The sequence below is a fragment of the Apis laboriosa genome, unplaced genomic scaffold, assembly GCF_014066325.1.
Source record: "Apis laboriosa isolate Shangri-la unplaced genomic scaffold, ASM1406632v1 scaffold18_cov149, whole genome shotgun sequence".
Taxonomy (NCBI): Eukaryota; Metazoa; Arthropoda; class Insecta; order Hymenoptera; family Apidae; genus Apis; species Apis laboriosa.
Genome location: NW_025222233.1, coordinates 3,301,107 through 3,328,073, shown reverse-complemented (window position 1 = coordinate 3,328,073; position 26,967 = coordinate 3,301,107). Strand labels below are relative to the sequence as shown.

At 25.9% G+C, this 26,967-nt stretch overlaps 6 protein-coding genes across 9 annotated transcripts; 3 read left to right on the top strand and 3 right to left on the bottom strand.

The window, feature by feature from the left end:
- Nucleotides 1-39: 39 nt before the first annotated feature.
- On the top strand, nt 40-5,722 carry LOC122711972 (protein virilizer). Of its 4 annotated transcripts, none has more exons than XM_043931211.1 (6): nt 40-99; nt 603-696; nt 760-872; nt 964-1,327; nt 1,434-5,079; nt 5,297-5,722. In XM_043931211.1, the coding sequence occupies exons 2-6, from the start codon at nt 643-645 to the stop codon at nt 5,587-5,589; spliced, it is 4,470 nt and encodes a 1,489-aa protein (XP_043787146.1). In that variant the 5' UTR covers nt 40-99; nt 603-642; the 3' UTR covers nt 5,590-5,722. The 4 variants fall into 4 exon arrangements, with proteins under 4 accessions (XP_043787146.1, XP_043787148.1, XP_043787149.1 ...); XM_043931213.1 differs by having other exon boundaries at nt 741-872; XM_043931214.1 differs by lacking the exon at nt 40-99 and adding an exon at nt 253-338 and having other exon boundaries at nt 741-872.
- Nucleotides 5,723-6,285: 563 nt separating this feature from the next.
- LOC122711973 (pentatricopeptide repeat-containing protein 1, mitochondrial) lies at nt 6,286-8,131 on the bottom strand (the record flags this gene model as incomplete). The annotated part of the gene is made up of 2 exons (XM_043931216.1): nt 6,692-8,131; nt 6,286-6,561 (listed from the first exon to the last, which is right to left on the bottom strand). Coding segments are annotated over exons 1-2 (1,716 nt in total), but the record flags the coding sequence as incomplete, so codon positions are not given.
- A 546-nt stretch (nt 8,132-8,677) lies between these two features.
- LOC122711970 (nucleoprotein TPR) lies at nt 8,678-17,865 on the top strand. The gene is made up of 16 exons (XM_043931208.1): nt 8,678-9,003; nt 9,272-9,434; nt 9,615-9,836; nt 9,921-10,480; nt 10,553-10,944; nt 11,036-11,301; nt 11,373-11,887; nt 12,023-12,547; nt 12,630-13,102; nt 13,176-13,622; nt 13,691-15,697; nt 15,779-16,189; nt 16,256-16,621; nt 16,693-16,882; nt 17,053-17,373; nt 17,467-17,865. Exons 1-16 carry the CDS (start codon nt 8,832-8,834, stop codon nt 17,580-17,582), a joined length of 7,146 nt encoding a protein of 2,381 aa, XP_043787143.1. The 5' UTR covers nt 8,678-8,831; the 3' UTR covers nt 17,583-17,865.
- A 1,421-nt stretch (nt 17,866-19,286) lies between these two features.
- On the bottom strand, nt 19,287-20,537 carry LOC122711931. Its single transcript, XM_043931124.1, has one exon. It carries the CDS (start codon nt 19,944-19,946, stop codon nt 19,455-19,457), a length of 492 nt encoding a protein of 163 aa, XP_043787059.1. The 5' UTR covers nt 19,947-20,537; the 3' UTR covers nt 19,287-19,454.
- A 2,828-nt stretch (nt 20,538-23,365) lies between these two features.
- LOC122711930 (vascular endothelial growth factor A-A-like) lies at nt 23,366-24,453 on the top strand. Its single transcript, XM_043931123.1, has 2 exons — nt 23,366-23,916; nt 24,043-24,453. Exons 1-2 carry the CDS (start codon nt 23,849-23,851, stop codon nt 24,377-24,379), a joined length of 405 nt encoding a protein of 134 aa, XP_043787058.1. The 5' UTR covers nt 23,366-23,848; the 3' UTR covers nt 24,380-24,453.
- LOC122711929 (dynein axonemal assembly factor 4-like) lies at nt 24,155-26,788 on the bottom strand. Its single transcript, XM_043931122.1, has 8 exons — nt 26,666-26,788; nt 26,342-26,579; nt 26,076-26,274; nt 25,485-25,989; nt 25,318-25,418; nt 25,087-25,240; nt 24,774-24,989; nt 24,155-24,245 (listed from the first exon to the last, which is right to left on the bottom strand). The coding sequence occupies exons 1-7, from the start codon at nt 26,786-26,788 to the stop codon at nt 24,783-24,785; spliced, it is 1,527 nt and encodes a 508-aa protein (XP_043787057.1). The 3' UTR covers nt 24,155-24,245; nt 24,774-24,782.
- Nucleotides 26,789-26,967: the final 179 nt, after the last annotated feature.

Sequence of the window (26,967 nt, the reverse complement as noted above, 5' to 3'; positions counted from 1 at the left end):
TTAAAATTGGATAAATACAAAATATGTAAAATTTTAATTTTATCGCGAACAAAAATTTAAAATAGAAAGAAAAATTTATTCGTAGCGAAAATTGCACAGGTATTAGTCATTACAATTTCTCTCATAATGAAGTAAAACGAATAAAACCGAAGCTAAGAATTAAACTAGATGGCGTTACTTGAATTAAATAAATATATTATTATAAAATGATAAAAAAGTAACAATGTGATTCAATGGAAAGTATACGGATTTTTCAAAAATTTAAAGTGTTTTCAAGTTTTTCTTTTACATTCCTCATATATTTTAATATTTTTTAATTAATAATGAAATTTAATAAAGTAAGAACAAGAATTCTTTAATATAAGATTCTGGAAACTAATATTATATATGTAAACATTATAATTGTGATTTAATAAAAACAAAAATTATAATTCATATTATTAATATTTATATTAAATATTAATATTAAATATTAATATTAAACTATAAATAAAAATATATTGTGATATACAATAATTGAAAAAAGCAGAAAAAATATTTAAATTATTTATTATATATTTATTAAATTACAAAAATGTGTGAACATAACTTTTGTTTTTTAGAAATATGCAGTTCCAAAATATATATAAAAATAATTAAAACATGGATAATACGGAATTATTATTCTTTGATACATTTTCACATGATATTTCTGAAGTAAGTATAAAATTATTTTATTTATATAATAATTACATCAATAGAATTATTTATTTATTGCAGGAGCTTAATTTAGATTTAGTTCAATTCCCAAAACCTGTTTATATAAGTGAAGTTAGAATTATTCCATTAGGTGCTAGAGTACAAGCTGATTTTCCTGGAGGTGTTCGTCTGGGGTATTTAATTAATTAATAAAAATTATATATTAAGATAAAAAATAATTTTCTTTTAAATAAATTATAAATTAAATAATATTACATTACATAGGGCCACAAATCCATCTCAATTTGAAATTGAATTTTTTGTAAATGATTTAAGTAAGCCTGGTGCTTCTACATTTGAATCTCTTGGAGAATTGGAATATAAACAAAATATTCATATTCAATTAGAATGTGAAAGGAAACAAATACCAACAGATGGATTAGTACTTAGGGGCTGGTATACTACTATTACTTTAGCAGTATATGGAACATTAACTAAATCTTTAAATAATCCCCAAGAAGTTGTTAGTTCAGCTGCTGGTTCTGCAACTTGTGTTACTGGATTAGAAGAAGTAGTAGAAAATACTACTCAAATATCAGAACAACAATCTGAATGGTATTATGAAAATCAAGCACAAACAAATTCAAATGTAAATGTTTTACATATATATATATATATATATATACATATATATATATTATATAAATTTATAATTTTAAAACAATAATTTTAAAAAATTTGCATGGAATTTCCAGGAAACATGTGTTGCTGCAACACCTCCTCCTCCTATACAACCAATTCAAATAGTAGAATCATCCAGAAATTCAATCTCAGATACTGGAAAGACAGAAGTGGGTCATTGGGAAGAAGATGCTACAACTAATACTTTAAAATCTACAAAACGTCCTTCTTCACCTCCTTCTGAATCTTTGGTATCTTTAAGTCCTGAATCCATATCTGCCGAAGAAGAAGAAGGAGAACAGGATGGTGCTGATCATGAATCAGGAGAGCCTTTTGAACCTATATTATCTGATGAAGATATAATGGCAGATGATATACCATCTACTACAGAATATGAATGTGAAAATATACAGCTAAATAATATTTATTCTTTAACACCACCTGATTTATTGGATTTGGAAGAATTAATGAATGTCACTGAAGAATACCATATTAACAAAGAAATGTTGGATAAGATTCATGAAATATTTCAATCTATATCAAAATCAGTTTTACATTTTAATAATGCCTCAGGTCAGGAAAAAGAAGCATTTGTTCATAATTGCGAATCGTTATGTGCAATACTTACTCCTTTTCATTTGAATAATACAGATTTTAATGATTTGACCAATATTGTAAATGCTGGCTTAGATATGGATCTTGCTCGTGCTCAACCTCAACCAGCTTATAAAGTTCGTCATGTTAAAGTTGGTGTACGATTAGCGGAAACTTTGTGTAAACTTCCACAAGGTCCAGAAATACTATTAAAAGTAGATGCACCTTATAAATTATTAGCATTGTGCATGCGCGAAAATGTAGCACTTCCTGTGAAACTTTCCGCTCTTCGTACATTGGATGCTGCATTAATAAGTCCAATAATTGTTAAAGAGTTTCTTAAATCAAAAAATAATTTATATAAAAATGCTTTAATGATGTTAGATACAGCAAAATTAGCAAGATTAAAATATGCTTTATGTTCATTATTACGAAAAGTACATACATATGAATTTCTTAGTGAAATGAAAGAAATTGATGAATTGGCTATCATTGAATTAACAAATACATATATATGTTCACCCACATTAATGGCTCAACCAAAACGTCAGCTTCCTGCCGGAGCTCAAATGGAATTTGAACGAGAATATAATCGAAATCCTCGATGTCATTTAATAGCATATTTTGAGTATCACAAACTGCTGTATCATATTTTATTTGCTCTAACTTCACCAAAATCGGATTTAAATTTAATTAAAGCTGCTCGACGTTTTCTTCTACGTATTTCTGATACTAAAGAAGGTTTATTGTATTTATTAAAAGAACCAGAAATTACCAAATTAATTTTAAAAGCTTTAAAATGTGATTTACCTGGAGCAGGATCAATTTTAGGTTGGCGATTACAAGTTGTACAATGTTTATTACATTTAAAATATCAACCTTCTGATTGGATAGCTTTAAAAAAACTTCATTCTTTTTTAATATATTCTGATGGTTTACAAGCTATAATAACAATACTTCCTACAGGAGAATTCATTGATATTTTAATTCCTTATCTTTCTGATCCAAATCTGTGTGAATTTTCTGCAGAAATTATTTCAGCAACAATTCGTTATTCTGATCGAATAGAAATATTTCAAAACCGTGCTACAATTATTTTAGAAAAATCACGAACTCAAGCAGTTTTAAAAGATGTTACATCATATTTAACTACAGCTGCACAGCCATCTCATTGGAATTATGGAGATGTTTCTCCATTAGTCACATGCATTAGAAAAAATGCAGATAAAGCAGCTTATCTCCCAGGACAATTAATTACAGCATGTAGAATTTTATATTATCTTGTTTTTCCTTTAAATAATGATGTAGATCCAATGGAACCTTATATTGAACTAAAATACAGAAATGCATTAACTCAATTATTTGCTGCTGATGGTTTAACAGCTCTTATTGCAGTTATGGCAAATATTTCTGAATTTTATGAACAGCCATTTTTACATCGTGCAACCTTAACAGGTAGAAGAGGTTTAGCATTAGTTGCATTACTCCTTCCATGTGTAAGATTAACAAGAGCATTATTAGAACGCCTTATGAAATGTATGGCTACAGATTTCAAAGATTTAACAGCTGTAATACCATTACTTGGTGTTTATTCATTAGTAGAAGCTATTCCTTCTATTCAAATTGTCCAAACTTTATCTGAGGAAATAGTAGGAACACTTTTAGTATTCACACAGGCTGTGGATTCAGATGGATCGGGAAATGTAGCAAAATCATTATGGACGCAAATGTTAGGTGAAGTTCTCAAAATGGTTTCTTTAAGTCCATGTAATTTTATACCAGGATTAAAACTTTTAACGAGACTTTTACCACCAGTTTTAACTTCGAAAGAAACAATGACTGAAGATGCTACTCGAATTTTAGGTGTTAGAAAATTATGGTCTGCTCATTTACAAGCACAAGCTAATAATTTAACTGAAACATTGCGGTTACTTTGCGCCAGTTGGAATAAAGATTTACTAATTCTTCTTTCAAAAGTATGCAAGCAATTAAGTGATTTAGCAGCACCTACAGCATTACTTGTAGGTAGATGTTTATTAGATGGTATAATAGCTGCCACACCATTAGAAAATAATGTTTTAATTCTTACTTTACTTAGCGAACTTGCAAGACATGCACCTATGAAGGCTACTTTATTAACTTTAACTAGCCCTGCATCTAGAGCACAGGTTAAATCTGATCAAAAATACCCACCTGTTATTGAAATGATGTGCACAGCACTTAAAAATACAAATGATATTAGAATACAATATGAAATTCTTGATATCTTTGAAACATTATGTGATTATACATTAAGTCTTATGCAAGAAGACATTAGTGAGCCATTTGAAAAAAGACTTACACATTCAGTACCAAGTAAAGAACCGCTTTTATCTATTTTAGCTGTATTAATTGATATATTAGCAACTAGTACGAAATTTGAAGTTGAGATATTACAAAGTACACTTCGTATACTTTTATCTCTTATTAATCATAATTATGGTTTATATCATGTAAAAAGTTGTTTAGAAAATAATCCTGATGCATTACGATCATTATTAGATCATATTTCGGCTTTAGAAGAGTCAGAAATTCAACTTATTGTGGATTTAACTATAATGTTTTTAGAAAATTTAATTACATCTGAATCACAAGGAAGATCTTTATATCTACGTATACAACAATTATCAGCCCTAATATTATGGGATAAAAATGATCATCCTTTGGAAAAAATAAAACGTGCACAAGAATTAGTTGAAATCTTAAAATCTGCAGAAGATAAAGAAGAAAAAGAACCAATTCCAGAAATGTTAGAGCCATTATTACCAACTCCCGAAGCTTTGTTGAATCAATTTTCTCAACGATGTTTGGGTACACCAGATCTTGTTTCTAAACGCCCAAAAAAATTTACATTTATGTGTCCAAATCAAGCACCAAACGAAAATACAATAGATTTATTAGCACTTGCAGCTGAATTACTTCCTACTGACTTTAATTTATTATTAGAAGCTCAAAATTTATGTTCTAAGATTCCACCTGATGATGCTACTCAACCACTACAATCAAAAACTCAAACTGATGATCAAGAAACTAGAGATGTACAAAAACAAGCTATATCTCCTGTTTCTAAAGTAAAACAACCATTTGGTAAATTTATATTCATTATATATTTTTCATTGTAAATTTTAATAATCAAGTCATTCAGAGATCAAACTGATCAATTTTACAAGTTTTAATAACAATTTATAATTTGTGCTTAACTTAATGATTTAAATTAACAGAATTGATCAGGTTGACTTTTTTTAATATTCATTTCATCAGTTCAAAATTAATAACAATTTAATTAAAAAATATTTCTTCACAGTTACACCTATGCGAGGTCGGACACAATTTACCAATTCTTTAAGAGGTGGACCAGTAGTGGGTAGTGTAGGCAGAGGGGCAGATCCATTTAGATCAAGACCACCAAACACTTCGCGACCACCATCGCTTCATGTAGATGATTTCGTAGCATTAGAAACATGCGGAGCACAACCAACTGGACCTACAGGATATAATAAATTGAGTATTCGCGGAACATGCCCTTCACGTGCAATCAACACAGGAACAAGAAGTCGTCCTTGGACACAAGAGACTCGCCCTCCTTATCTTCGTTAATTTTAATAAGATTATCTTTATTGTCCATTAATCATTTGATGTTTTAATTGTAAGAATTTTATATTAATAAAATTTAAATTTATAAAATGTAATATTAATAAAAATGTATATATTAATAAAATATAAATTTAATACAAAAATATTTCTTTTATAACATTATTTTTTATAAAAAATAAAACAAGGATATAATTATAGTAATATAATAGTAATATATAATAATATAATAGTATATTATANGAGAGGTATTAAGAAAAAAGGTACAAGGTATAAAATAGAAATATTAATGTCTATATACATATACATATATACATATATAATATATATATGTAATGTAATATATATAATATATATATGCATACACATATATATATGAGACTATATTGAAGTTTTATATAATAAAATATATATAATAAAATAATAATATAAATTAACATTAAATCAGATTGTAAACAAAAAGAAAATTTATTTTGACAATTTTATATTATTTTGTATTTTTTCTTTCCAATTTTCATATCTTATTTTAAAGTCATTATAATCTTTCCTGATTTTATTAATTTTTACATAATTATATTTGCCCTAAAATATTACATAAATATATCAATAAAAAATATATTATATAAATTATAAAAATAATTAATATAAAATAATTTATAATAATTAATTTACCTTATTTTCAATTATTTCTAATACTAATTCATCAAATTTTTCTAAGGTATTTAATATATTTGTTGTTGGTGTAATATTATTATGCAATATATATTTCATTAAATACAATACATATATAAAATTCTTATAACGACATGCATTGTAAAATAATGTTTCTAAGACTTTGAAATTTGGTGCATAACCAATGGTATCAATTTGTTCTAAAAGTTCTATTCCATCTCTACACCTAATACATCCAATAGCCAATACTCCAAATGTAACAATATTTGGTGTAAAATGATGACTTTGAATTTCATTCAGTATATCCTTTATTAAAATATAAATATTATAATTAAACATCAATTATATTAAAGTAATATAATTAAAGTGATATAATTAATATAATTAAAAAAATAAAATTATATTAAAGTATAAAATATAAAATATAATTACTTACTTTGGCAGCATTGTATTGTTTTCTTAAACATCTCCTTTTAATAAGTATATTGAAGAAAGTTATATCAGTTTTAAAATTATTTGATTTAATATATTTAAGGAAATATTGTTCTGATTTTATTGTAGATGGAAGTAAATCTAGTATTAATGTTATTGTTTTTAAATTAGGTTTTACATCATCATTTTTCATACGTTTTAAAAATTTATCAATTCCACCAAACAAAAGTAATCGATTTTCTTTTAATATATTATCCAAATTTTGAGATAATAATGTATTTTCATTACTTATGTTTATTTCTGAATTTTTATTGTTTGATTTAAAATAATTATATTTTTTAAGCATAAGAACAAGTGAAGTAGTTAATACTGGTGGAGAATCTAATAAATCTGATCTTGCAGTTTCCATAAGTTGAATCTGAGTATTCTTTGAATTTGGTATCAAAATGTCATTTACTTTTAAATCACCAAACTTTGTGTCTTTAATTGCCCTTAAAAGAAGATTATAATGAAATATGTTTGGCTTTATTTTAATTATTTTCATTTTGTGCCATAAGCATAATGCATATTTTAATCCATTTTCTTTATCACTGATTGTTGCATGAAATAAAGCAGAAATTATATTCTGTGAATAAATGTGATTATCTTTTGCTTCATCTGCTATTTCAAAAGCAATTGAAATTTGTTTATGCCAACTATAAGCCTTAATAAGGGATGAATAATGTATATCATTTAAATTTATTTTTTTCTCATAAAAGTATTTTCTTAAAAATGTTAAATGTTTTAATGCTTCTTCTCTATCTTTTGCTTCAGCACAAGCATTAATTAAATTAGTATATACATGTGGAGAAAGAATTAAACCTCTTTCTTTTATTTGTTTAAATAATTTAAAACATTGTTTAATATCACCTTGTTTAGCAAAACCAGATATTAAAAGCCTATATATATATAAATTAGGTTTATCATTATTTTCTTTCATTAAATCTAATACACTTAAGGCTAATTGTAAATTTTTATTAATTAAATGAGATTTAATAAGTTTATAATAATTTTTTTGAGTAAATTTTTTTCTCTTTGGAATTATATTTTCAGTAAATTTTTCTTCTTCTTCTTCCATTTTATCCATTTTAATTTTCTCATATTTATTATATGAATGATCTCCAAATATATTAGGATCTTTTGGTAATATTTTTACACAAAACTTTCTATTAGAGATTGATAAATATGAAAGATTTATTTTATCTTTCACATTACAAATGTCTCTTTTAAATTGATTTTTATTATGAGATATGATATATAAATATATCTTATTATTTGTATAATTAATATAATTATATCTTTGTAATGTGCATAAAAATTGTTTTGTTTGTTTAATATAACAATAATGATTACTTATATAACCTAGAATCTTTAATTTTAAAGAACAGTTTTTTATAAAAATCATAATTAAAAATTTATTTTTCTTTTTAGTTAATTTTCTTAAGCTATTATCATTTACATATGATATTTTTTTGTCTTTATTATTTATTATATTAAATCTTTTAGTATCATTAATTTTAACGGTTGACTTTCAAAACAAATATTATTTATATATTCTTTTATTATAAAATGATCACAAAACAATAAAAAGATACATATTTTTATAATATATATTTTTTAACATAAAGAATACCTTTTAAAACTGAGAATTTTAATTAAAATAAAATTTTAACTAAAATTTATTATTATGAATGAGAAAAGAAGATATTTAAAATAAAGATTATAGAATATACATTTTAAGTTAAAATGTTCAATCATATATATAAAAAATGATATAAATGATATAAAAAATAATCTATTTACATTCATAAATTATATAAAAAGTGACATATATTTAAATTATTTAATTATATATTGATGAAATTTAATTACAAAATGGCACACTAGCGCTAAGTACAACTACAATATATAACTTGTACGTAACAATAATGGTAATGGTAGAGTTAGTAGTGGTCGCGTCAGTTCGATAAAGTCCATAGTGATTTACAGAAAGAAACGTGATATATTGATCAAATGTGTCTTCAATCAAGTTTAATTATTAATGAAGAGTTAATTCATTATTGAAAGAAGATTTATTCGATTTATAAGTAAAATCAAACAAAAAGATGGAAAAAACAGAAGAGAATGAACATAATGTGTTGCGAGAGGTTTTAAGTGAAGAAGAATTAGCGCAAATACCTGAAGGATTTATAAAAAAGCTCAATGTTTATTTCAATGAAAAATTTGAACAGTATATTACAGCAAAAGCAGTTTTTGAAACTAATAGAAAAAATTTTGGTAAATTTGAAATTATATATTTTTTGTCATAATAACGATCGTTTATTTACACAAAGGAATTAACCTCTCTATAGAAATATGCCGTATTCATTATAGTTTACATGAAATATTTTTTTATTAAACATATAAATGAAATTTTCGCAAAATAATTCGCAACTAATTTTATAGAAAAGATATCTATAAGATTTATATACATGTATAATATTATTATATATAATATTAAAAAAATTAGATTATTAATAAAATATTTTTATTTAAATTTTATTAGATCAAACTTTAGATAAATTACAAAAAGATTTGGCGGAAGAAAAATCAAATTTTGAAGAATGTAAAGGAAAACTTGAATTAGCAGAAAAATGTACTGTGGAATTACAAACTAGTTTAGATCAATCTAAAGGTGAAATACAAAAACTGCAAGAAACTGTTAAAAGGTATTGTTGAAAAATATTTATATTTTTATATGTAAAATTTTTATATATATATAAAATATTTTTATATATCTTATATATATATATATATAGATAATATTGATCATATAATATCATTATTATTATATAACTCTATAATATATAACTATATAATAAGTATATAATAAGTTTAATTATTTATAGATTAGAAAAAGAAAATGCTGATTTACGTAGGCATAGAGATACAGTTGTGGATGAGAGAGATGCATTGCAATTACAGGTTGAAAGACGAGATACAGAAATTGAAAGAATGCATACTGAATTATCTTCTTTGGGAACTCAATTACAAAATGCTGTTGCTGCAAAATGTCAAGCTCTAGCAGAAACAGAAGAGATTCGAAGTCGTGATATGACTCTTGAATTTAAGTATGTATTTATATAATAAATTCTTTCATTATTAAACAATTCAATTTTTAATAAAGTTTTAATGTAATACTTGAAACTCTTTAGAGAAAAACGATTAGAACAAGAAAGAGCTCTTTTGTCACAGCAAATGGCTGGTCTTGAAGAAGAATTATCAAAGAGAATGTCAGAATTACAAGCAACAAGAGCAGAAGCTTCTGCACGAGCACTCTTAACAGATACTCGTTTAGCACAACGCGATGAAGAATTACGTATTTCTAACGAAGCAACGGCACAGTTACGAGAATCGTATACATCTCTTCAACGACGCTGCGATGAACTTGCTCAGAAATTAGAAGAACAACGTACACATGAAATTTCTATGCATGCTTCTTATCGAGAAGAAATTGGTGCTCAGACTAGATTAGCAGATCTCTATAAAGGCATGGCTGATGAAGCAAATGCAAAAGCTGAAGAATTTAGTAATGCAGTTAAAGAACTTCAAGAGTTATTAGAACATGCTACTGAACAGTATGGAACATTAGAGACAACACATAATCAATTTCAATTACAACATAAACAAGATTTAGATGAAAAAGAACAAAAAATAGAAGAGCTTTCAAACGAACTAAATCATGCAAATGAATTATTGAAAAATATTAAACAAGGTAAATAAATACTAAATTATTGTAATTTTTATAAGATTATTATTTATTTAATAATCATGATTTCTTTTATAGAAAGATTAGATCAAGCTGTTGAACAACTTGCACCTACAGCAGCTATAGCTAGTAGAGTTCTTAGAAAAGGCTTGAGTCTTACTCAAATTTATACACAATTAGTTGATGTAACAAATGAGTTAACTTCAGAACGTGAAGAAAATGAACGTTTAAAATCGCAAATGGATGTTATTTTACGTGAATTAGAAGAAAAAGCTCCTGTTCTCCAACAACAACGTGAAGATTATGAAAATGCAATGACTAATATTAATACATTAACATCAAGATTAGATGAACTTATAGCAGAAAATCATAGATTAGAAGAAACAGCTGATGAAGCAAATCGCATTGCTAAACACCACACTAAAGAAAATCAAAGGTTAAAAACTGAATTATCAGATTTAGCTAGACAGGTAAAAAATTAAAATTATATATACTTTTTATAATTTTATGTATATTTTAATATATATATATATATATATATTATATATTTGATACTTTTAGGTATGCTTTCTTTTGAAAGAAGTTCAAGAAAATAGGAGTGGTACAACTATTCAGACAAATGAATTTTCAAATTCAATGGATATGGATAATCTTGCTTCATCTGAAATTATTAGTAAAAAACTTGTCACTTTTAAAGATATTGAAGAATTACAAGAAAATAATCAAAAATTGTTGTCAATAGTTCGTACATTATCATCAAGACAAGAAGAAATTGAAAGAGCAACTGATGAAATAAATTCTGGAGAAATGAAAGAAAAATTAGATAGGTTTGTAATACACATATGAAAAATATATCATAATGTAGAATATTGTATTTAATTTTTTATAATTATAATAGATATTTAGAACAATTAGAAGACATGCAAGCTGCTCAAGACAGACAAGCAAAAATGTTAGAAGGTTTATTGCGACAACGAGATATGTATAAAAATATGTATCAACAATGTTTAAAGCAAACACCAGAAAAGAAAGAATTTTCCATTCCTGAAGAAGAAAGAAAAGAAATTGATGTAATAAAAACTGTTAAAGATGAAGTATCTATAATACAAGATGATATTAATCGAGAAAAAGAATTGCAAAGACAATTAGAAGAAAATGAAACAAAGTTAAAACAAGTTACAGATGAATATGACACATATAAAAAAGAAAGAGCAGCCCATGAACGAATGTTAGGAGATGAAGTAGAAAGACTTAGAAAAGAAGCAGAAGCTAATTCAGCTCGATGTTGTAGATTAAAAGCTCAACTAGATTCGGCTAATGATCGATTTAATCTTTTACAATCAAATGTTACTTCTTATAAATCTCAAATAAAAGTTCTTGAAGAAAAATGTTTTAATTACAATGTGACAATTGGTAATATTTAATATAAAATATTTATTATATATTATATTATACATTATATAGTATATTATATTATACATTAAAATATTTATTGTTTACAAATGTTAACAATATGTATGATTTAATTATTTAAAAATTATTTTATAGGCAAACATGAACAAAGTTTAATGATTTTGAAAGACGAAGCTTTAGCAGCTCAAACACGATTATCTCGTGCTGAAGTACAATTAGAAAATTTACGTCAGGAAAGACAACTTTTACGTGATTCTGAAGGTCGTCTTTTGAAAGAACGTGAAGTATATCAGAGAGAACGACAAACGCAAGCTTTATTACGAGCAGATGTTGAATCTATTAAAGCAAGTTTAGAGCGTGTTCAGGCTGAAGGTCAATTACGTGCTGAACAACGTTTAGATGATGCTACAAGAGAATGTGCTGCTTTAAGACGTCGGTTACAGGAAGAACAAGATCGATTTAGAGAATTATCCGCACATTTAGAAAGACAGCTTGCTACAGCTCAAGAACGATTAACAGAGGAACGTAATATCACTGAACAAATTCGTGCAGAACTGGAACAAACTCGTCAATCTGACTTTCAAAATACGCAACGTATAGAAGAACTTAATACTAAATTAAGACAAGCTGTTACTCATTCAATATCAAAACCTTTCTCTGGTACGTATGAAATATAAACGTAAATTTTTATTTGTTTAATTGGAAATGATTAATAAAATTCTATATCTATTTAAACTTGCAGGCGATGAACATCTTGTAAAGAGATTAAAAGAACTTGAAATGCAATTTGCGACAACACAAGCAGAAGCAAAATCTTTATCAGAACAATTAAAAGCTTCACGACAGCAAAGCCAACAATATTGTGATATAGCAGAAAGTGCAGAAGCTCAATTAAGAGAGTTAACAACACAACATAACAAATATAAAGAAGAATTGGAAACTGCTTTAAAAGAAGCTCGTGTAAAAATAATATCTCTTCAAAAAAAAGTTCAAGAACTAGTAGAAGAATTAACAAAAGTTTCTAATGGACGACAAGAAACTGACTCAGAATTAAGAGAAAAATTAGCTGATGCAGAGAGAAAGCTTGAAGAATTAGATGAAGTTAAAGGAGAATTAGAAATTGTAAAAAGTGATTTACATAATGCTTCAATAACAGTTAAAGAAGCTGAAGAGAAATATGCTAGAGAAATGGTATTGCATTCAACAGATTTACAGGTAAATATTTTTTCATATATATATATAAATAGATTAAAAAAAAGATGAATTAATTTTTATAATTGTATTATAGATATTAGCGAAATTAAAAGAAGATGCGCAAACAGTAGAACAAAAGATAGCAAATTTAACTCAAGAAAGAAATGCAGCTGTAGAAGCTTTAGAACTTGAAAGATTAGCTTATCAAGAAAGAGAAAAAAAGTTACTTGAAGAAATTCAAGAAATGCAACAAAGAATAGCAGATTTAGATGCGCAAAATGCTATTTTGCACAATCAAATTCAAGAGTTAAGCGATAAGACTGCCATCATGCATAGTCAACAATCAAAAATAAGTGAACAGGAAAGTCTTGATACTAGTTTAGAAACCATGAACCGTAGTTTCAGTGGAATTGAAGATGATTCTAAATCTGCTGAACAATTATTAAGAGTAATGAAATATTTAAGACGTGAAAAAGATTTAGCTGTAGCAAAATTTGATGTTTTAAGAGCAGAAAATCTTAGATTGAAATCACAAGTAGAAGTTAGTATCAAATTATGTTATTGAAATTTTATTTTCATTTTTTATTTATAATTTCTTTTTTTATTTAGGTTATAGATAAAAGATTGAAAGAAACAGAAGCTGTTCTTAATTCAGAAAGAGAAAAGTCTGAAATTGATGTAGTCACGACATCTAAACATGCAGAATTGCTACGAAAAGTTGAGACATTGAATGCTATTACAGATTCTAATAGAATTTTAAGAGAAGAAAGAGATAGTTTAAGTGCAAAAGTTTCAGAGCTTACTGCAAAAGTTGCAGCACTTTCTGAAGAAGTAGTACCACTTCGAGATACATCAAGAGATTTACAAGCAAAAACTGAAGCTTTATTACAAGAAAATTCAAGTCTTAAAGGAGAAGCGACTAGATGGAGACAAAGAGCTAACGCATTAGTGGAAAGAGCTAATAAAACGAGCCCAGAAGATTGGCGTAGATTACAAACTGAACGAGAAAATCTAAGTAAATTGCTTACATCTGAGCGTGAAACACATGCAAAACGTGCAGAAGAATTAAATCAGTTAAAAATAGAAAAAAGTAAATTAGAAGAACAATTAGTATTGCTTCAAAAACAAATACAAGTTCAAGGAGAAGAAGTTCAAAAAGTGTCTGAAGAAGCCCGTAAATTAGGTCAAGATTTAAATGAAGCTCTTGCTGATTCTTCTTCTAAAGCTAAAGATTTGGTAACATTAAGGAAAGAGCTTGGTGATAAAGAAACAATTTTAAATGATATAAAAAATAAAGAAATTCAAATAAGAAAAATAGCGAAAAAATATAAGACTCAATTTGAAGAACTTGCAAAAACAGTAGAGGAAGAAAAAAATAGATCAGAAGAGTCTCGAATGTCTACTGGTACTTCTGCAAATGAAGATAATGTTCATGTATCTCAAGAACGTGAAGATCAATTGCGAGAAGAAGGCAGACAAGAATTACGTCAAGCAAACTTAGAATTAACATCAAAAATTGATGAATTGTCTCGTCAAATGATAGTTGTACAAAATGAAGCAGAATCATTAAAAAAAGAAATCGATACTATGAATAAAACAAGTGTTGAAAAAGAAGAACGTGCAAAACAAGTATTAAAAGGTGCAAGAACTAAAATCATGCAATTAACAGAATCTAAAAAAATTTGTGAAAAGGAATTACTTGACTTAAAAGCAAAATTTGAAGCTGGTGCTAGTGAATCAGACACTGCTGAACATGACGCTAGACTTGCAGCACTTAAATCTCAAATGGAAAGTAGAATCTCTCGTCTGGAACATGAAAAATCAGAAATTCAGGCAGAAAAAGAAACTCTTGTACAGAGAGTTACTCAATTACAGCGACAATTAGCTGGTGTTAGTGGAATCAGTGCTACTACAGAACCACCAACAGCTAATATAAAACCTATGTCTGCACGTGCTGAAACTCCATTAGCGAGTATTCGTCCTATGAGTGTGGTAGTACAATCTAGAACAGCTGCCGTTTTACCTACAACTGCTACTGCGCCAGTAATGGTTGCACCTCATCAGCAGCAACAATCACAACAACAAGTAGTACATACTACTGAAACAAGCTCGCCAACTAGTAGTCTTCCAGATTTTCAACCAGCCAGTACTAGTAGCAGTTCATCACAGACAACACCAAGTACTTTACGACAACTCGTTGTACAGCCACAATTAAGTGAATCTGCAGAATCAACACAAAGAGAAGATCCAGAAAGTGCAGAAACGCTTAGTGTACAACAACAGCAATGTCAACAACAACAGCAACAACAACAACAACAACAACAAACTGTTGCACTAGTTAGTCCAAGAGTAGAACAACAACAACAGCAACAACAAGCTGTAGTTAGTGATCAACAGCAGACTGTGGCTAGTAGTTCTACACAATCAGTAAGCACATCACAAGCTTCAACAGGTCATAAACGTCCTAGAGCTCTTGATTCAACAGCATCAGGATCTGGAATAGTTGAAGGTGTAGATCATAGTAGACAAGAACAAGTGCTTAGTCCCAAAACTAAACGAAGTAGACAAGAAATGTCATCTACTGCTAGCGCAAGTGCTTCAGAGGTCGAGTACCAGGTGAATTTAGATAATGAAAATATAAAATATATCAAATAATAATTATATATTTAAAGTATGATATATCTCTTTAATTTTTAGGTACCAACTTCGAGCCAAAGAGATCAAGATGAGGAAATAGAAGAGGGATGTGTTGTTGTTGTAGATTGTGATGAAGGTGAAGGAGGAGGCAATCATCAAACACAGGAAGAAGAAGAATTTGATAATGATCCATATGAAGAAATGGAAGAAGAAGAAGAAATGCCTTATGAAGTAGAAGTAGAAGTAGAAAGGGATAATAATGAAGTAGAAATTATAATGGGTGAAGATTCTACAAGTGTAGAAGTTCCTAGACAAACTCAAGTAACAGTACCTACGAACCAACAACAACAACAATCAGAAGCAATCAGTAGTGCTGGACCAACAGGAGAACCACCTACATCTTTTACAACTCGATCTTCACGTGGAATTGCACCAATGCCTAGGCAACAACAACAACAACATCTTCTTTTGGTAATTATTTTTATTTTTATAAAAAAATAAAAAGAAATGAAGAGATTTTAATAAAATGATTTTTAGCCACAACAAGGATATGAGGATGGTGGTGATGATAGCATAGTACCAAGTACTCCAACTTTATTTGTACCACGTCGAGGAGATGGATTTGGAGAAGCTGTAAGTTCTCCTCAAGTTCCTCAAGGACGTTTTACTTTTGGAGATTCATCTGCACCAACAACAGCATCATCAACTCCTTCGTTATCAACTCCTTCTGGATCAACAACTCGAACGATATTTGGATCATCTAGTTCTGGTGTAGCACAAGTAATTCAAGAAAGCATGGATGATACACGAATAGATCTTGTTCAATTAGAAGATGGTGGTACTGGTCGTAGTGTACCTACTACTCCTTTACAAGTTTCACCAGCAGCTGATTTACCACCTTCGGTATAAAAATTATTAAATGTTTTTATATAATATTATACTTCCATCATTTAATTTGAATGATTTACTTTTAGACAAGCAGTGGACCATCAGAAGAACAAGAAACCCCAGTTTCAGTAACACCAATATCAGTAACAGGTACTACTGTTGGTGATACCAATGAAGAATCTACTATACCAAGTATTCGTGTTCTTGGTGTTGATGATCAACAACATAATCAAACTGAAATAATTACAGAATCTATTAGTACTACTCCGACCGAAGGTAATTATAAATTATATTATTATATTATATATATAATATTATATATAATATTATATTACAATATATTATGTATAATATGTATAATAATAATAATTATACAAAAAATATAATTATAATATTTTGTGTGTGTGTGTGTGTGTATGCACGCGCGTGTGTGTGTAATTATATAGGTATGAGTTCAGAAGGCGAAAAGCGCACAGAAGAAGCTGGTCCTTTAATCTCTGGAGATGATGATGCAGTAGATACTGGTGAAGGAACTGAAGAGCCAGGAAGTGATATAGTAGAAGATGAAGTAGAAGAAAGTCGTGAAGCAGAAGCGTCTCCATCAAGTAATACTCGTCAAAGAGCAATGGCAGCAGCAGCTAATGCTGCAATTGCAGCTAATGGTACTAGAGGTGCTACAGCAAGACGATCAGCAAGATCATCATTTAGAACAACACGTGGTACTCGACCTACACCTATTGTATGGGAAAGTCAACCTGGTGGTAGAGGTAAATATAATTATAATAATAAATTGTGAAATAATATATATTGTCTTTATATAATTTCAAATCTTGTACAAAAATATACAATTTTTTTCAAAGGACAAAGCGTAATACGTGGAGGACATGCAGCAAGAGGAACAAATAGCGAAACGGGAAGAGGACGCGGAACAAGAGGACGACGAATGCGATCTAAATATTCATATGCGCGATTTTAAGTTAAATAATTTTGAAATCATGAGAAAAATTGCACATTATTGTCTTTGTACACGAATAGTGTAAGAAATGTTGACTATTAATATATCAACTTTCAAAACAAAAAATATTTTTATTTAGTGATAAACGATAATTTCGTTGTACAGATACATTTGTCGATACGACATTTGTTATATCTAAACTTAGAAAAAACTATAATATAAATCTTATAATGGCAGTGTATATCTTTTTACATGAAAAATTAATGAAATTAAAAACATAATTTCATTTCTTTAAATTTTTTAAATCAAAAGTGACATTCCTCATAACAAAAATTTTTTCAAAGAAATTAAATTAAAATTAGCATTTAAGTTGTCTTATTTTATTTTTTGGATTGACTTTGTATAATTATTTATTCGATGTCATATATAAAGAGTATTGAAAATATGTTTGTGTGAAATACTTTTCTACAAGATATATATTTTAATTAGGTTTCATAATCTATTTAATGTTCGCATGAAAATTTTATTAAAAATATTTAACAAAATGTATAAGTATTTTATTTTATGTAAAAGCATACTTCTTAATTTTATAGATTTAAGTTAGAATTTTATCTTTTTCAATAATTATACAAGTATGCATTTGGAAACATATATGTATGTTTCAACTTTCGAATCTATTAATAAATAGTATAAAATCCTTAAGTTTTATAATATCTAATACAATTTGATATTTATTATGAAATTTATTAGAATAAATAAAAAAATATATACATTCCAGATATATCTAAAAATATAACATATCATTCGTATATCAGTCTTTTTAGCCTAGTTTAGTATTTTAATAGTATCATCAATTAATACTTTTTCAATACTCAAATAATATTATTTAAATAAAATTTACAAATATATATATATATATATACACATACATACATATACATATTATATGTATCAAAAATATATATATGTGTGTGTGTATATATATATATATATATATATATATATATACACATACGTATATATACATATTATATGTACGTTAAAAATATATTCTGAATGAGAATTTAAAAAAAAAGAAAATACATATATATGGAAAATACTGGAGCTATTATAATTAATTAATAAATATTTTACACATTTTTCAATGCAATTTAAAATTTATCAATACCGTAATTTTGATGTTGTTACTATATAAATAAGACAATATCACAATGATAAATATTAAAATTGTTCTTCTATATAAATTAGCGTAATTTCTAAAATAATAGGCTTTGGTCCTCTTTATTTTTGTTTAATATTATTAGAAATATTTATGAAACAAAATAAAAAACATACTTAAATAATTATATAAATAATTTAATTTTTAAAATTGATATCATCTAAAACTTTTTAAATTTTTAATAAAATTAATCATATATTTTTTTAAAAAAATAATGATAATTTCTATAGTTTTATATGATATCAATAAGAAATCTAAATTGTAGAAAATTTTATCTATTTGCTTTTTAATTATTGTAAACCGTAAATTTTCCTTGATTTTACTATAAATATAAACAGATTGTTAAATATTCTATTTTTTGAGAATTCATATAAATGCATAATAATTGCATATTTAAGAGATGATTTCATTATTGAGTTTTATGCCAATTTTTTTGTATTTTTTTTTTTTTTTTTTGTATTTTTTTGTAGCATTGAACATATTTATATCAAATTAAACTAGTATATTTAAAAAATTAAGCAAAACCAAAAGAAATAGCAATATTTTTAATTATTTTAATTCATTAGCAGTCTTATGTTTCTTATAAATCAATACTGTCAATTACATTTATAATTTGTTATGCAAAAAACATTCAGTTTTTAATGTTTTGCTTTAGCTGCTCTAATCAATTAATATCAAATTAAAGTTACATTAGGCTGTAAATGTTCAAATTGATATCGATTATTGATCGTGGTAATTTCACAGGAGCATTTATCATGTTGTTCCACTCTAATCCATTGTCTTCTGTTATTATTAGTTTCCAAACTCCAAACTTCGATTTCAATCTCTTCGTAATAGATCGCCGATTCTACAGGTGAACAGCTCATTAATGGACTCGCACAACATCCAGAATGTCCGTCACATCTCTTTAGAACTATATAAACAGGTTGAATAGGACTTTCTCCAGGATTCTGATGAACATTTTGCATCAAATCTTTTAAACTATACGCTCGAAATTGTGGTTTTTTACAAACAAATGTCTTGGATGCTTTTACTGCATCTGATAAAGTAATTCTTCCGATTATTCTATGATGATTATCGCTATTTGTTACCGCTGATTGGACCATACTGTCCAAGATCAACAAGATGAATATCATTAACTTTAGCGAAGAAAATTTATTTTTCATGCCTCGTTTCTATTAATTTGTTCTATAATTTTTATTTAATTTATATCACTATAGTTATTTTTATGCATAACTCGTTTAAACTGAAAATTTAACTCACTAGGAATACGTTCATAAATTTAAATTCTATGGCGCGATACTTGATGAACATATTTGAAATATGTTCTTTTAGTCAAATTATATGAATCACTGACACGTAGTCGTATCAAGAGACGTTCAACTGAGACTTTCCTGTTGCCAGAAGTGTATTTATACTTATGGAAGAACTTGCATACATAGTCTACGCAAGGTATATGCACATCGATAGAGATTCATGCGCACGTAAATCCAATATCCTAATCTTGATTTTGTGGTAACATTTACTCATGCGATTCCTTAATCACTTGAAATATCCTGATGCATAGAAATCATCATGGTTTCTACCTTATGCATCATGGATTTCATTCTTAATTTTACCTCAAAACTTAATCTTGAAGTTATATTATATATTATATATACATTATAATTTAATATGTAATAAATAGAGTTTCATTCTATAAATATTATTCCATTTTATATATTTTTCAAATGTAAATTTACACAGTAAATTCTTGTAATTCGTCACGATCTTCAACATGTTTTCCAATACAATCGACTAACTTTTTGATAAGAAGATGTAAATGCTTATATCAAAGTCGAACTTCGACTTTTCTTCTGCTGATACGTTATTAGAATAATCTATCACTCATATATACGAAACTTTCAATATATATTTAATATTTTTATCGATATTAAGTAAACGTGTTATATGTATTTCAATGAATCAATGATATAAATAAGATCGTATAAAATATGGAAATAAAATTTCATTGTTATTCATTGAAATTATAAATTAAAATTAAATATATTTATAATTTTATTATAAATATTTATATTTTTTATCACATTAAATATTTTTATCACATAAATTATTTTTATTTTTTATAACAAACTTAAATTTAACATTATTAAAAATTCTGGATATTTTTACCTGGATTCTTTTTTTCTGGAAAGTACAATTGACTCATTGATATGATTCATTGAGAATTTAAATTCAATAAATATTTTAGGAACATAGTATTGTATTAAATAATTTGTTGCTTCACATAAAAATTTATATTTATATATTTATAATTTGTATATATATTAAAATCAATTGTAAGCTGCGATTCTGAAATTTTAAGAAATATGAACTTGATGATTCAAAATTTTTTCACAAAAAATACTTAATGTAAAAAAAAAAATTGAAATGAAATCAATTTTTCGCAATGATTTCTTTAAAATATATTTTGAATTGTTGAACTATTTATAATGTGCACTTAATTGAATAAATATTTGTTCTTTTTTTTAATTTTTTCGTATTTGTAATATATATATATAACATATATAAATATTTTAATTTTCTGAACATACTTTTTTTTTTCAATACATTTATACATTTATATATTTATATTGATTTTTATGTTTTATTTAAAGAAAATAAAAATATATTTTATATTTAGTTTCTAATAAAATAAAACAGACTTACATTAAGTAACATTAAGTATATATTTATTATTTATTTATTTTATATTAATTATTTTTGATTTCGTTTTATATTTATTGTATCAGTCTTATTTAAATATATTTAATTCGTAGAAATATAATTATGATAATTAAAATTATAAAATAATGAATTTTTATACTTTTCCAAATAAGTTAAGTTTCATGTTTTTCGTATTATATGTGTATGATTTCTAATATGATTTTAAGAAATCATTAGTTCTTATAAAATTAGGCAATTATATTCTTATCCATCTAATAAGAAACATTATTAATAAACATCATTAATAAACATCATTATTAAAAAATATATATCGAATTATAATCGAAATATAATCGAATTGAATTCGATTGCTCTTGATTTTTACATATAAAGAATTTTTGAGATTTTTTTTAGAGAAATTTTAACTTTCTAACAATTAATTACTAACAAGTTCATATCTGAAACATATTAATAACAGAAATGAGTTTTAATAATAGAATAAAAAGAAATTAAAAAAATTTGCATTATTATAATTTCAAAAATTTTTATCGAGGAAAAAATTTTTATTGAAGAAAATTTGAAATTGAAATTTTTAATTTTTAAATATTAATATTATAGAACATAACAGTATAATAACTATAGAATATTTACATTATCAAAAATTTATATATTAATCGGGAATCATTAACTAAAAAAAATTTCTATTTCAAATTTGCCATATATTTTATTTTGTTTAAGTTTTTTATTTATTTTTTTTAATCTTTTTTTAATTATATTTCTTCAAATATTTTATTCATCAATTTTTTGATTTGAAAAAAAAATTTTCTTGAAATATATGAACGTATTTATTGCAATACTATAATTTATATGTACGAAACATATGATTAATAATAGGAATGTCCTTCATAACTGCACTTTGATTATGTTTATTTGAAATTCTATTTATTTCCAAAAGAAATTTATTAATATTATAAATAAAACATACTATTTAATTATTTGAATTATTTTATCATAATATTTTATCTTTAATAAATATATTAATAAGATTAATTGATAGCTAAATAAGAATGAGATATATGTGTCAAATGAATGATACGTGTCAAAAGTCACATAATTTGATAATTTTTAATATAAGATTAAAATAATTAATTAGAAAACTTTGATTAGATACAACAAAAATATAACCTTCTTCAATATTGATGATCTATAATAATCAGTTTTAAAATTATTAATTATATGAAATATCTAGACATAAAATTTAATTTGCAATTCATGGATTCGTAATTCTTTGTATACTATTAAGTCAGTTCCATGAATAACTGTTAACGGATATTCGTGTAACATGAGTTTCGATTTATAGGCAACCGATGCTTACTCTCACCTTTCATAATATTTGTCACAATCGAATATATTATATGTTTAAAAAAAAGTCATATAAACTTTCTTTTTTTTATTTATCATTCTGAAAAAAAGAAAAGAATATTAAAAATAAATTTTATAATCAGATACTCTGTAGATAATTGTCTATAATGACTCATTGTAATCTATTACATCATAGAATACTCCAAATCAGGGAAAGCTGAAATACTTCATACCACGATATTACATTAAACATTCTATGTAATTCTTTTGATCCCTTTACAAATTTATAAATTAAAAAAAAATTTGTTATACAATATATTATAAATAGTCTATAGAATTTTAAATAAAATAAATTAATACAAAATAAAAATAAAATTACTGACAATTTTTATCAGAATTATTCATAAATAAAAAAATTCAAACAAGATACATCGATGCATGAAGAACAGTACGATGCAATTGATGTTCAAAAAAGAAAATGAAAAATCAGTTGATGACTGATCGAAATTTCAGATTCAAAGTGCAAAAAGAAAGAAGAAATACGATGAAAGGAGAAAATGAAAGAAAGAAGAACCAATTGACAAGGAAAGGAGAACTAGTCACGCGACGTAACATGGTTTCAGTTCGAACAGGAGGCAGGACCCACTAGTAATTATAGTTATCTTCGTGATGTTCTTGGAATGCTTTGCTTCAAATCCTCCTCGAGCTTACCAAGAAATAAGAGAGAGACAATATGAAACACCATAGAATGAGACAAAACAATAAGATGAAAAGTAGATCAACGAAGAAAGAAGATGAGAAATCAGAAAAAGAGGGGGATGCAGAGGGCATCGGGCCGAGGATGAAAGTAACATATATATAGAGAGGAAGAAAGAATTCAGATCGCAGAAGAATAGTCGCAGTTCTTAGTCCCAGACAATTGTGAATGAGATCTAAGCAAACGTACAGATTTACATTTAATATAATATTTAACTTAATAATTGTTTAATATTGAAAAAAAATGAAAAAATATATTCTATTGTTATTTTCTATTCATTTCACTTTTGCTTCAATCGGCAAATATCATAGGTAAATTATATTATATAATATATATACATATATGTATTATACATGTATATATAATACATATATATACATATATATATTATCACATAACTTTGACAGATTCATTGAAATAATCAATTCAATTTTCAGGGATAATGGATTTTTGAGTCATGTGCAATTAGTACATGAATTTCGATGTTCCATGCCTCAACCAAGAGCTGTACCAGTTGCAGAACTTCTTACTATTGGTCCTAATTCTGACGAAGTCTTTTATCCTGCTTCTACTGTTCTAAAACGTTGTGATGGAGCCGGATGTTGTTCGGATTATAAACAAATTTGTGCACCTGTTGAAACTAGAAATGTTAGTCTTGTTTTTATGGTGAAACACATGATTGATCGACAACGTGACAGGCATCACGAAGTGATACATGCTTTAGAACATACAAAATGTGAATGTATCAACAAAAAAATTATAAAATTTGATTAATTCTTTCTGAAATTTTTCTTAAAGTAATGGTGAAAAATTTTTGTTATTATTAATATTATAAATAGTTATTTACTTTTTTGCTAAAGAAGTTTAAATATACCAAAATAATGTTTATTACATTAAATAGAATTAAATAATACGATTAATTAATATTAATATAGAATTATGAGTTCCTCAATTAAATTTCTTTATAAGATTTTTGACTGTGATATTTTTAATAATAATAAACATTCTATGTTTTTTTATAACATATTAATAAATATTTTTTGATAACATAATTTCTTATTTTTAAACATTTTATTTCTACAATATTTTGTTTTATGTTTTGTTCAAAAACTTACAAAAAATATTTCATCAACTTTTTTAGTTAGTCAAATAATCTAATTTTACTTACTTCTTATAATTAATCTTTTATATCGAAATATTGTTTTGCGATCAATATGTCACGTTTTATACTTTCATTATCCGGTGTTAATTTCAAAGCAACTTCTAGTTCAGGAATACCATGCTGAGGAGCCGATAATTTACAAAATGCTGCGCCTCGTCGAGCGTGACATCTAGCCCTTGATTCTTGATTGCTTTCACATTTTGGTTCCATTAATTCTAATGCCTGAAAAATAAAATGAAGATTAAAATATTCTTATTTATACATATATAATTCTTATTTATACATATAAGTTGAATAAATTACAATTTTCATAACTTACTTTAGAACAATCTTCTATACATCTACGATAATTGCCTAATGCATATTGTGCTGCTGATCTATTTACATAGAGAGATGCCATTTTATCACTAATCTTAATTCCATACGTATAAGCACTTATAGCAGCTAAATAGTTTCTAACTTTGAAAAATTCACTAAAAAAATCAAATAATTTATTAGTTATATAATTCATAATAATTTATATGAAATTTTATCAAAGCATTAAACATACTCTCCTTTATCCTTTAACCATTGGGGATCTCGTTCTTCTGGTCGAAGATCTTTCGTATCAAAACCAATTTTACGCCTCGCTTCTGCCTGTTTCTGCAACCACTGTAATAAAATCAATATTAATAGAAATTTTTTATTTTAATAATCAATAATAAATAAAAATAATACTTCTTGTTCTTCGACATGAGAACTTTCCCTAGCTGGTGTTGGAAACTTTCGTTCCGAAAATGTGATATTGATTATACCCATTTTTCTTGGTAACGGTACCGATTTTGAAGGTTCTTCAAATATATTATTTCTTTTTAAAATGTTACCTCTTATCGCAGCTTTTACAGTTTCCAATCCTGGTCTTTTTTGTTTTTTATTATAAAATTTTTTTATATCATTTTTGTTCATTTCTTGTACTGAACAATGCGATGAAGTTTCATAATCTGATTCAGATTCTTCAGAGCAACTAGTGTCATTTTTATTATCTTCTTCCTTTATTATCATTTCTGTTTCAATATTACTTTCTTGATTCTTATTTATTGATTGAATATCTGAAATCTGTTCATCATTCTTTAAATTAGTTTCAAATTCTTTTATAATTGTTGTATTATTAAATATTTCTTTCTCGGTAATTGATTGAGATTTTAATGTATTATCTTTATTTTTAAACCATTTTAACGGTGGTCTTGAAAAAATAAAATTAGAAATTAGAAAATTACTTATCAAAGTTAAAATATATATAAAAATTGTGATATTTATTAATTTTAGTACTTATAAGCTTTTCTATTTTCTTGTGCTTTCCCGTCAATATTAGAAAGAAATGGTAATTCAGCTTTCGATCTCCAATCTTCAAATTCCTGCATTGCTTCTTTCCGATGTGTATCTCGTATTGTTTCTATTTTATTCAATGTGTCTGTATTAATATTAATTTGTTCTTTTACCGCTTCTTTTTGTAAATATTGACGCTTTTCTGAATTAAATTATAAACTATTAGAAAAAATCATTGTATTTATATTTATATATCAAATTTTATATACCATTTTTAAATTTTGTTCTTTCTTCAGCGTGCTTTTGAGCATGTTCTAAAGCTTGAATACGGTACTGTCGTTTAAAATCATTGTTAATATCTTGAATTTCCAAAGTAGGCCATTGCAAGTTAATATTTGTTTTACGCAAGGTAAGTATTGCTTCATTTTCTGTTAAAGTGCATTTACTTTCTTTTTCAACAATATTAGCAAAAAGAAATAATTCTAATATAAATGGTGGAAAACTGATCTGTTATTAAATCAAACATTGTATGATATTTATTTCTTTATATTTAATTGATATAATATACTTTTGTTAGAAATTGGAATTTATACCTTTATATAATTATCTATCACAAATAAGTCAACTTTCTTTGGATATCCTTTTAAAGGTACATTTAATATAACAAATTCTGAAGTTTGACGCCAAGAATAATCTTTAATAATTATAACTGGCATTTTCTTGATCAACGTTTTTTTCAATTAAACGTACTATCGAAATACTAACGACTATCGATCAAACATTTTGCGATATATTATTTTATGTGAATGTGTATATGTGATAGAAAATACAACAAAAGATAAAATTCTATTGTTATATTTATGATTCATTTCATACATAAAAATTTTGAATATCT

Coding starts and splice junctions, on each gene's coding strand:
- LOC122711930 (XM_043931123.1), top strand. CDS start 23,849: ATGAAAAAATATATTCTATTGTTATTTTCTATTCATTTCACTTTTGCT. Junction 23,917..24,042: donor TCAATCGGCAAATATCATAG/GTAAATTATATT, acceptor TTCAATTTTCAG/GGATAATGGATTTTTGAGTC.
- LOC122711972 (XM_043931211.1), top strand. CDS start 643: ATGGATAATACGGAATTATTATTCTTTGATACATTTTCACATGATATT. Junction 873..963: donor CCTGGAGGTGTTCGTCTGGG/GTATTTAATTAA, acceptor TACATTACATAG/GGCCACAAATCCATCTCAAT. Junction 5,080..5,296: donor TAAAGTAAAACAACCATTTG/GTAAATTTATAT, acceptor ATTTCTTCACAG/TTACACCTATGCGAGGTCGG.
- LOC122711970 (XM_043931208.1), top strand. CDS start 8,832: ATGGAAAAAACAGAAGAGAATGAACATAATGTGTTGCGAGAGGTTTTA. Junction 9,435..9,614: donor CTGCAAGAAACTGTTAAAAG/GTATTGTTGAAA, acceptor AATTATTTATAG/ATTAGAAAAAGAAAATGCTG. Junction 12,548..12,629: donor AATATCAAAACCTTTCTCTG/GTACGTATGAAA, acceptor TTAAACTTGCAG/GCGATGAACATCTTGTAAAG.
- LOC122711929 (XM_043931122.1), bottom strand. CDS start 26,788: ATGCCAGTTATAATTATTAAAGATTATTCTTGGCGTCAAACTTCAGAA. Junction 26,580..26,665: donor TGATAGATAATTATATAAAG/GTATAAATTCCA, acceptor ATTTAATAACAG/ATCAGTTTTCCACCATTTAT. Junction 24,990..25,086: donor GTATAGAAGATTGTTCTAAA/GTAAGTTATGAA, acceptor TTTATTTTTCAG/GCATTAGAATTAATGGAACC.
- LOC122711931 (XM_043931124.1), bottom strand. CDS start 19,946: ATGAAAAATAAATTTTCTTCGCTAAAGTTAATGATATTCATCTTGTTG.